At 37.1% G+C, this 11,717-nt stretch overlaps 1 protein-coding gene across 1 annotated transcript; it reads left to right on the top strand.

Annotated features, from left to right (window-relative positions):
• Positions 1-853: 853 nt before the first annotated feature.
• LOC145630634 (uncharacterized) lies at positions 854-5,532 on the top strand. Its single transcript, XM_081682850.1, has 5 exons — positions 854-923; positions 1,048-1,172; positions 1,260-1,553; positions 1,656-1,764; positions 4,958-5,532. The coding sequence occupies exons 3-5, from the start codon at positions 1,540-1,542 to the stop codon at positions 5,417-5,419; spliced, it is 585 nt and encodes a 194-aa protein (XP_081538976.1). The 5' UTR covers positions 854-923; positions 1,048-1,172; positions 1,260-1,539; the 3' UTR covers positions 5,420-5,532.
• The last annotated feature ends 6,185 nt before the right edge of the window (positions 5,533-11,717 follow it).

The raw sequence follows: 11,717 nt of genomic DNA, 5'->3' as shown, positions 1-11,717 counted from the left end.
GTAATTTTCTTCGGAATATTATCACAACAAAACTGAAGATAGCTGCACGCGGAGTTATCTTCGACGGCGTTCATTAGCTTGTGGAGAGTTGTCACAAACAACTGAGGATGGCTTCAAGCGGAGTTATCTTCGATCGTGTTCCCTAGCTTGCAGATGATGGTCACAAAACGGTATAAGGTCGTTTCAAGCGGAGCAATCTTTGATAGTGTTCCTCAGCTTGCAGAAGATTATCACAGCGGAAATTGGAGGCAGTTACAAGTGTAGCAGTCTTCAGGCGGTATCCCCTAACTTAATTTGATCTATAAATTCCTCATTATTCATCGATATATTATAACTCCAATTTCGATGAATAATGAGGAAGTTATGGATTAAATTAAGTTAGACCCAATGATTTTAAATGAGGCCCAATGATCTAGAGGAGGGCCTATTAATTATTATTCCTAAAGTAATTAGGATTGATTTTAATCTTTTATAATTATCTAGAAGGTTCTTTTTTATCCTAGTACACTACTAGAATCCGCCTAAATAACGACAATTAAGCTTTGATGGTCATAGAAAACTGTCGTAACATTATTATTTTGCGACGGTTTCATAAGTTGTCGCACATTACGACAGTTCCTATCACTTTTACGACAGTTATTTTGTCGTTGAAATTATATGATAAAAGTTTAAATTCTTACACAGGTATTACGACAGTTAAAAACTGTCGTAAAGAATTGTTTTTAATTTTTTAATATTTTGAAAATTCTGCGACAGACATAAACGGTCGCAATATCTGTCGCAGATTACATTTTTTTTTTTTTTTTTAATCTCCAAAGAAATATTAGAACACCCCTACTTTCCCTCTTTCACTTCACTACCCATTAGCAAAGACGCGACGAGAGAGGAGGAAGAGGGAAGTCAGCAACGATTCTTTAACGCTGGTGTGCCGCCTCCCCTATAAACCTTACTTTTCCGTCGCTTCTCTAGTCGGTTATCCCCATTTAATTAATTTTAATTTTATCAATTTATCACTGAAACCCTAACTTTTTCGTCACTTCTCTACAGGTATCGGAAGGCCACCGGAGTGGCGCTGCTTCTGACCCTAACTTTTTCGTCACTTTCGCAAACCTTGGATTAACTAAAAGAAGGTCGACAATGGCACTAGGACTCATTGGTGGAACTAGTTTAAGGTTTATTTTTTGTAAGTTTAAGGTTTCTTTTTTTACGATTTTACATAAACATTTAATTTCTCATACATTTTTCTGCCCTTGTGCTAGGCTCGGTTCATTTGGTCTCCAACCTTGCAGAATATCATTTAAAAAAAGTACAAGAAGAAGGCTGCCAAACGTTTGAGCGACTTGTCCTACAATTATAGTGTTAGAAATCCAGACCGCCCAATTTGGATGGGAGAAACTGTCTTCGCAGAATTATTGGCACTTCGAAAGGATGATAAGTTCTTAAAGAAGTCTGAACAAGCTAAAAAGAACAGAAGAGGTGGTTCCCTGTCTAATCCTATTGAACCGTCACACTTCCAGGGTTCTATTTCGTCGGTTCAGCATGCTAAGAAAATGGTAAATCATAATAATATCTACACCATTTTAATATGATATTTAGTTGCTGTCTAATACTATTCCATACTAACCTATCGTCTTTGAATGCAAATGGGCAATCAGTTCTGGTGGAGTTCTCCCATCCGCCCATGAGGTGTTCTTGAAGACCCATTTCAAGGACGTTCCCGGCAAAGGAAAAGCGCCAGCCAATAAGAGGGCCAGAGAGATCGCGGTAATATCCAAGAATTCTTATTCACTTTATAATCTGAATTATATGCATATTAATGACCATTTTGAGATATTTTTATGCAACTTTAACTAGAATTAGTTGAAATGTTTGAAATATGATCTAAATGAGGTTATTTCAAGCGTTATAAACTTCAATGCATGCATAAAAAAGATGGTAAAATAAATAAGTCATTTATTTGATTGTATACAAGAATTTGATATGTACATATTATGTTTATTTGTTCTATAAAAATATTGTAAAACTTTTTTGCTATTAGTGAAATGTGTGCTCAATTTCATGTGTATTAATAGTTGGTCATAGGCTAGTAACTAATAGGCGTACACCTCAGTTAAGTTGTATTAGGAGAGGAACAAACATATCTGAATTAATGAATCCATTCTTTGTTTTTTTATTTTTTTTGGGTGTAATTACCCTTGCGGGTTGTAGAGGTAGTGGCTGATTAAAAGATAGTACTATTGGAACTGTGTCAACTTTTTTAAATTAGCTTGTCATCCAGTTTCAGTATTAGAATAACACTAGGACGAGTTTTATGGACTGAAGGATGCTGAAGGCAAAAGCGAAAATTTGTCTAGCCCGGTATAATTGTTGTCCTGCTGCTAATATAGCTAATACTCCTACTGTCATGCTGCTCCTCTGTAAGAACCTGTTGCTTGATCATGTAGTGGGGGGAGGGCTGTTGGTGTTGTCCTGCCCCTGTTGTACTTGTTGTCTAGCCCTTTTCTTGTACGTGATAGTGATAGGTGGTGGTGGGTGCATTGCAGCTATGTTTTTTTTAAAGTAGTTATTGAAACCAATAAGTTGTGAGAGGTTGTATTGTAGTTAATCTTAATATTGAAGTATAATCCGCTTGCTATTTGACTTTGAGGATTCTTATGGTAATAGCATTGCTATTTGCTGAATTTGCTTCTAAAACTACATTATTGCAAGAGGATAGTTTGCATTGGTCATATAGTTTGATGGATTAACAATTAGACATTTTAGTATTACACAGACAACATGATAGGTGAGATGTGTTTGATTTTATGTGAGTTTGATTTTTACCTGTTGAACTATGAGTGTTTGTTAAGCGGTGCTAGAATTAGATGTGTTTATTGTGTAAGCTGGCTAGCTGGTGTACATAGTTTTAATTACATCAGGCATCATATACTTTGTACAAAGAAAATTCATGCCTACCAAAATACTGCCTAAACTATAGGCTAAGACTAGTTCCTTGTTGTACATACATATCTACCTTAGTGCCCAAAACATTACATAACTTGTTACCAAAAGCATAATCCATCCATCACTAAGATTACCATAGGACTACATATAAAAAGCTGCTGTAATCTGAGAAGCAGCAGCAGCAGCAGCCTCATTTGCAGCACAGGTGACATGAACCAAATCACCTTCATACACTGCACGCACACAATCAGGGACAAGGTAATGAGTTTTGTATCCCACTGCCATTTCTTTCCCAAAAACAGCAATCTTGTGTGCTAGAATTATGGCATTAGCCAATTATAAATGAAAAGATATCCATCAATACATTTGCTAAGATTCAGTGGTGGACTTCCATGGCCATTTTATTGTGATTAGAACCTCAAGCTCTTGTATACTTATCTATGTGTCAATGTCTAATGGCTGCAAAACTTTGTTGCAACGCCATAGCTTCCCTCATGTCCACCTCAAAGGCACCTTCAGCCACAAAGCAACACGCCATCACCACATCACCAATTGCATCCCTCAAAACCCCTCCCAAACCAGCCTTCTTCTGGCCGAAAAATGCTGCATCAAATTTGATGAGCTTGTAAATGCCTTCCCACGATGGTTTGTCAATTAATACATTTATTCTGAAATTATTTTAATACAATCCTATTTTGTCAATACTTTCAAGATTTTCTTTGGTTGGCAATGTGGTATCAGCCTATGATGTCCTCCATTGTTTATAAGGTTATAACCCTTCCCCCACCCCCCCCCCCCCTAATTGCTACTCGACTTACATAATTAGAAGCTACACCATAGTTGAAATTCGATCTTAAGTCTTGGTTAATTACTACCCTAATACTTCAACTAACTACGAGTATACTAGTTGATAATTTATATTCACAACATATATTTTTTTAAAATATGTTATGGTGAATATGCTTTTATAATGATGTTTATGTTCTTTATGCTATTATTTGTTTTCAACCTTTATATACTCCTATAAATAATTTTTGTGCTTTTATAAAAATTTGAAGTACTTTTGCTTAGTTTACGTATGTACTTTTATCACTATTTTTTTCTATAAAAAAGTTTGAAAAAATTCCAACAAATAATGTGTTTGGACGATTATACCTTCTAAAATGTTTATTTAATTATTTGCCATTAATATTTATTATTGCCTTTTTTTCTAAACTTTTATGAATAATGTGCGGACATTATTACCCAATCCGAAATAACTCTCTGGAGATTAGATGAAGCTTATGTTAACAGATCTAGTCATAATTCAGTGCTGGGATTAATTTGCTGACAAATACACATAATTGCAAATTTTTAGGTTTTTCCTAAAACTAAGTCTTCCTTTTTACTCTTTACATGCATAAAACATATGGTATTAATATGATCTAAAAGTTTCATTTTAAGTGTTAGAAACTTGAATGCATGCATATAAGACCTTAATTAAGGGTTACTTTGTTCAATTCAGTCCAAATATAAGTTTAAGGGAAAGTAGGAAAGCATATGACCTTCTTTGTTCAAAAGGTATACGAATATTGTAAGCACCACTGCTCTCTCCCATCTCATCATCATCATAGTCATCATCAAGACCATTGGAATATGTTCGAATCAGCATCTCAGTAGGCTCTCCATAAATCCAATCCACATTAGGAGATGAAACATGCCTAGTTAGCAAATCTACACGATAAACTCCTGGCATCGAACCAAGAGCCCTTGCAAGCTCAACCACATATTTTACCTGTAATCCAAAGGCAGAAATATTCATATTTATAAGTCTGTCATAATGAGATAAAGCTATGAATCACATAAACTTGGATATAGGGGAAAAAAAAATTAAGCCACACTATATAGGGGAGGGGAGGAGGGGACTTTGCAAATTTATTATAATGTTAGTTCTTTATTGCAACTTCAAACTAAAATGTAGTAAAATGATGAGAAACTTAACTCTGTTTGTATGTATGTATGTGTATTTTTGCAGGATGCATATGAGAAGAAGTTGGAAGAATGCACTACTCATGGTTCACAACCTAACCCCAACCAGTTGTACTGGGAGGCATTTGGTGGTAGGAAGCGGGGTTTGGTTAAGGGACTAGGTCATAGTGATCGCCTGTTCTACGAACCCCCTCCTTGTCGTGGAGACGGTTCGTCGCAACCATACTGTCCATCAATTAATTCTCAAGTTGAAGCCCATGTACAAGAGGAGGTTGCAGCGCGCTTGGAGGACATCCATGCTCAGTTTTATGTCAGGCTGCAAGAGGCACTCAAAAAAGAAAGGGAGGGGGCACAACGAGCAAACAAGGTTCTCATTACGCAGATGTTGAAGGGTTGGTCTAAGTTTGGCCATGAGTACCTTTCTTCTTGCACTACACCTCTCCATCCCAGGCGGGAGGATGACTCAGATATGGGAGGTGATGGTGCTGACCAGACTCTAGTGTCTTAGCTCGTAGGTGTTGGTTGTAATTAGTACTAACCTTCAGCATGTTATGTGTAGTACTAACCTTTTGTATTATATTGTTAGTACTAACCTTTTATATGCTATATTGTTAGTACTAACCTTTTGTATGCTATTTTGTTAGTACTAACCTTTTGTATGCTATTTTGTTAGTACTAACCTTTTGGATGTTATGTTTCTAACTTGGTGAATAACTTTTTTTTTACTAAATATTATTAAACTTTAAAGAAATTAGTATGAGTTAAATTTATGCATTTATTTATATTACTAGTGCTTTGGATTAATGGATATAGGTTCAGCTTAGGGTGAAATAGGTGGCACAAAAGAAGACAATTTTTATCACACGTATATTGCGACAAAAAAAGTTGTCGTAAATAAGAAAATGGCGACAGATAAAAGTTGTCGTAAATAAGAAAATGGCGACAGATAAAAGTTGTCGTATTTTACGACGACTTATAACTGTCGTTCACAGCGACAGCTTTAAACTGTCGTACAATTCCATATTTGCGACAGTTTATGGCTTTCGCATATTACGACGGTTAATAAAACCGTCGCAATCAGCGACAGCTATAAACTGTCGTAAAATCACATTTTTGCGACAGTTTTTATCTGTCGCAACACAATTACAACGACGTATTTTGAATCTGTCGCTGAAATTACAAAAAAATCGTCGTAATGGTGATTGCGACAGTCAAACTGTCGTAATTTTTTTTTTTTTGCGACAACAGTAATAGCGACAAAAAAATTACGACATTTAGCCGTCGTAACTAGTAATTGCGACGGTTTAGTGCTTCTTTGCGACAGAAAAAAGTTGTCGTAAAAAGTTTATTTGTAGTGGTAGGATTAGGATTGATAATTATTATTTTAAAGAGTTTTATTTGGAATAAAATAAGTGTTTAATGATAAAACGGATTTTAAAACTGATAAACGTGAATTCTAATTACTTAATTATATTAAGAAAAGGATTCCGTACAAGTATGTTTTTATCTTTTAAACAGGCTCCGTCGCCAGGCGAAAGCTTTGCGACAAAATCAATTTTATTCTAATTTAAACTCAAACTCTTTTCTATAAATTTCCGAACTTTTTTCCTATAAATAGGGTCCTTGGACCTCTGTTTTCAATAAACCAATTCTGATTAAGAATTCTCTTATTCTCTCTTCTCTCTTGAGCAATATAACTTTCTCTTGTCTCTCTTTCAAAAGCAATCCTTTTGCAAACACAATTCTGCATTCATAAGTTCTAGGCATACCTAGCCAAATTCGAAGTTGCCTTCGCCCTAAACGTGAAAGGTTGATAATTTCTGAGGGTTTGGTCCCAAATCCAATCTAAACTTTTTAACTTTTTCTTTCAATTATTTGATTTAATTGTGTGATTTTAATAATTTATTGAAGTTTATTAACGCATGTATTTTGTTATTATAAAGAGGTACAAGGCATCAAAGTAAGTAACTTAATTACTTATTTATTATTTCGATGTAGAAAGCATGGTTAGATTGTTTTATTATTTCCTATTATCATGTTAGGATGTTATTATTGATTTCTAGTATCATGTTTAGGATGCCTTTTATGCTTTCTAATATCATGTTAGTATTATGTTAGGCTAAATCATTAATTATTACTATTTAGTGACATGATAGGGTTTGTTATTAATTATGTTAGTTTCATTTCAAGATCTTGCTATTAATATTATGCTCTATAAAAATTATGATTATGATGATGATGATTGTTGTGCCGAATTATATGTTTCATGTATTTGTTAATTTACGAATTATTTCACGTAATTTGTTAATTTACGAATTGTTTACGTAATTTGTTAGTTTACAAATTATTTAACGTAATTTGTAAATTTACAAATTATTTAACGTAATTTGTTAATTTACGAATTGTTTTTCATAATTTGTTAATTTACGAATTATTTCATGTTATTTGTTCATTAACGAATAATTTACATATAATCTATTGATATTATGTTGCTTGATATGATATATTATTGTTATTGTTTAATCACGCCTTTTTATGCAAGTTTAAAGGGAATTTGTACTTGAAATCACGCTTAATAAGATAATCAATAATCTTGTTTAGACTAATATGATTATAATTCTAGTGATCGCAAATAATTGAATTATTTTTGCATTAATATTCAACCAACATAGATTAAACATGTTTAAGGTAAATCTATTGATTGCATGTTAGTCTGAAAGCACACATGAATATGAGAAGAATAATGTAGAGGCCTATTTTTAGGGCAGGTTCAATCTCTTTTAGGTTAGATTTATACTTTCATCCCCGAACTTCTAGTCATTTTTCCAAACCTAATGGAGTTAAGGATCTCCTGGGTCGTTAAGGGGTGTAACCTTCACCCTGTGAACGGTTTACAAGTTCCTCAAACTTGTGGGCGATTCTTTTACTCTAACTTCCTTTCTTTGGACGCCACCATGCTTAAGTGTATGATTACAGTGGGGCTCAAGTGTGGGATTGCTTGAAATATTCCCTACAGGAGCAAAACCGGCTGGTAGCTGAAAATGAGCGGGACACTGAAGCCCACCAGCGGATTACATGGGATCTGCTCCACTCAAACATTGAGTTTGAGGTGTTCAAGCTGAGATATGATTACTGCGGTGTATGATGCTTAGGCGCGGAATGAGCAAGCTCCGCCTCCTTTAAAGGCATAGGCCCTGAAGCAATGCTTCGACGTTTTAGATGATAAGGAAAAGCCAATAGCTAATCAGGTGGATCTGGTCTAGGCTAATGAAGTCCAGACTGATCAAGTCCAAGATGGCCAAGTCCCGGATGGGCAAAATGAAACAAACCTCCTAGCAGGCTAAAACCAGTCGAAGCAGACCCAACAACCTTAGTTGAGCCTCCTTTCTTCTTCTACACCAGTATGCCATTTTAGTGTTTCCGGCCTGCGAGCCGAGTATCTTTATCTTTTTATCGACTAAGGAGTTAGGTAACAATTTTTATTTTTCTTTTCTTCCGGGTTAACAATATTATCTGGCCTTGACCGATTTTGAATAAAATTTGCCGATTGAATTGGCTTGATGAATTTGTTAATTTTGTTTCAATTTTTGCACTTAAATTTTGCAATTTTTTCTAACTTTTTATAGCATGCGGCAATTAGTATACCGGCTACTCTTTCTCCAGTCGGTTGTGTGGTTGGTTTTAGTACTTCTTTGATTGATTAACTTGGGAATTTTTGATACTTATAGAGTATGAAATGTTCCTAGTTCAATCAATCACAGTAGTGATTTCCCCAAACCAAGTACACAGCCGTCCATAAAACGAGAAGTAGCCGTTTTACCTTGTCGGGGGATATGCTAGACCATAGCCTTATTCCTCCTCCTAGGGTATTCACAATCCAGTAAAAACTGCCTTTTAGTGAACAAGGCGGAAACTTGGTGCCTGGCAGTTGATGAAGCAGGGGACAAATTGTTCGCCTGTCTGATGGTCCCCAGACAACTTAAAGGCCATCTAGGGTACCTGCAATCCATTGCACCTGGTTTATTTTCCCCATTTGGGGAGACTTGTACGATTTCGTCGAATAGTCTAACGTCAGTTATGAACCGGATGATGTCATTTGACATCCGGGTTTTAAGCTTAACCATTCTTTTAGACTATTTTGGTCAGACAACTATGAGTTGACCAATTAGGTCGTTCAATCTTTGTCGTCTACATATGCTTGTAGAGCAAACGATACAATGCCCTCTGCGATGATAACACCTGGAGTGGCGTCGCCGGATGCCATACTCATGTTGGAGCAGACGAATTAATAAAATAAATTTGCATCCGGCCATTAGCCTCTTAAATTAAATAATAATTTATCCACTAAGTTTTTAACTTAGCTTAATTCGTTCGATGGATTGTCTGTGCATTGCACACATTGTCGTATATCATTATGCATATACGAAGTAATTAAAATAATTTGAAAACAAAAGGCAACTTTTTTCATTGATAGGGTTTTTATTTACAAAAATTTACAAGTCTTAGAAGTAGTACTTCTTCAAGTTGTCTACATTCCAAGTTCTAGGCAGCCGCCTACCGTATGAAGTTTCCAGTCAGTAAGTGTCGTTTCTATCTTCTTCATAGATCCGATAGGGGCCTTCCCAATTAGGAGTTAGCTATCCTTGCTAAATGGCCCTACCGGTTGCCTCCATCTCACGTAACACAAAATCCCCAACTTTCAAGGGTCGTTTGTGCATTCTCTTGTTATAGGCACGAGTCATTCTCAGACGGTAAATCTCATGACATAAGGCAGCATTGCCCCTGCGCTCCGGGAGTAAGTCCAATGCTAGCCGCATGGCCTCCCAGTTTGCCTCTTCATCGTATAGCATGACTCGTAGAGTCGGCTCATAATGTTTGATGGTCAAAACAGATTCAGTACCGTAAACCATGAGAAATGGGGTTTCACCGGTTGCACCTTTTTCAGTTTTTCGAATGGTCCATAGGACATGAATTAACTCTTCAGCCCATAAACCACCGGCCTTTTCAACTTTCTTTTTGATTCCTTCTGAGATGAACTTGGTGAAGGCTTCAACTTGGCCGTTTGCTTGGGGTCGGCCGATTAATGCAAAATGATGTGAGATCCCCTGATCTCCCAACCAAGTCTTAAGCTGAGGCGTCTCAAACTAAGGATCATTATCAAACACCATAGACATAGGTACCCCAAACCGGGTGATAATGTTCTTCCAGATGAAGGAGATGACATCCTTTATTTTGATGCCCTTGACCGCCTTTGCTACCACCCACTTGGTGAAATAATCCACAACCACCAGAATATAGCGCTTTCTGCTTGGTGCAGGCGTATAAGGATCTAGAATGTCCATGCCCCATTTAGCAAACTGGACAGGGTTGTGGATTGCCGTCAGGTAAGTAGCCGGGCGATGGATAACATGGATTAGTTTGCCAAATCTTTGACACTTATCACATTTTTTAACAAACTCCATGGCATGTGACTCAAGAGTGGGCTAGAAATAATGTCGCCTGGCTTTGACGGCCAAAGATCTGTTGCCTACATGAGAAGCACAGTATCCCGCATGCAATTCTTCGTGAACTTATTTCCCCTTTTTGGGGTCACGCATTTAATTAGAGGCTTCATAAACCCTGTTTTGAAGAGCTCTCCTTCCCTTTTCTCGAAGTTTGCAGCACACTTCTTCTGTACGACCGCCTCTTGGGGTGAAATAGGGAGCGTGCGATCTGTCAGATACGCACGGATGCCATCCATCCAGGTAGAACTTCGGTCTAGTACTCCAATGGCCCCGTCATCTGATATGCTTCATTTTTCCATAACTTCCCAGATTACAGACCGAGACGTATCATAGGAAGTGGAAGATGCCAATTTTAACAGAGCATCTGCATGATTGTTTTTCGACCTAGGCACTTGGATTAGATGAAATTATTCAAGTGTCCCAGCTTTAGCTTTGACCGCCTGCAAATATTTGATCATAGCCGGATGAGTGGATTCATACTCACCGAGGTATTGGCTAACGACCAACTATGAGTCTGAGCAGGCGTCAATCTTGGTTGCCCTTGCTGCCTTACACATACGGATGCTGGCTAGCAGGGCTTTATATTCTACCTCATATTTTTAGGCTTGGAACTTGAACCGTAGTGCATATTCATATTTGTCTCCTTCCGGAGATTGACAGATTATACCTGAACCACAGTCGTTAATGGTAGAACTCCCGTCTACATGCACCTTCCAAACTTGATCAAGGTTGTCCGGAGCAACCGGCCTTGTCATTTCAACGATGAAGTCGAAAAACGCCTGACCCTTCACTACCTTTCTTTGTTCGTAGGTGATTTCACGAGACTGCATTTCAATAGCCTATTTTAGCATTCTACCGGATGAATCCAGGGTTGTCATTGGCCTCTTGAGAAGTTCATCTGTATAGATTACCACCGAATGTGACAAGAAGTATAGTTTCAGATTCTTGACAGCTATGTAAAGAGCAAGGCCAAAATTTTCAACCATGGGTTACCGGAGTACAGTATTTCTGAGAACATGGCTAATGAGATAGACCGGGAGCTGAATATCGTCTCTCTCAGCAAGGAGAACGAAACTGAGGGCATGATATGAGATGGTTAGGTACATGTAAAGTGTCTCCTTTGGCAAAGGGCTAACAAGCCTTGGTAAGGAGTGTAAATGTTCTTTCAACTTTTGAAAGGCCGCCACACCATCATCTCCCCATTCAAATCTAGTCTTCTTCCTGATTGTGACGAGGGGTAAAAATAGGTCATTGAAACTAATCCTCCCTAAGTCAAACAAAATTTATAAACACTTAACCAAC

Source organism: Chenopodium album, chromosome 5 (genome assembly GCF_948465745.1).
Source record: "Chenopodium album chromosome 5, dcCheAlbu1.1, whole genome shotgun sequence".
Lineage (NCBI taxonomy): Eukaryota > Viridiplantae > Streptophyta > Magnoliopsida > Caryophyllales > Amaranthaceae > Chenopodium > Chenopodium album.
The sequence above is the reverse complement of the archived record's forward strand: the minus strand, read 5'-3'. Positions and strand labels throughout refer to the sequence as shown.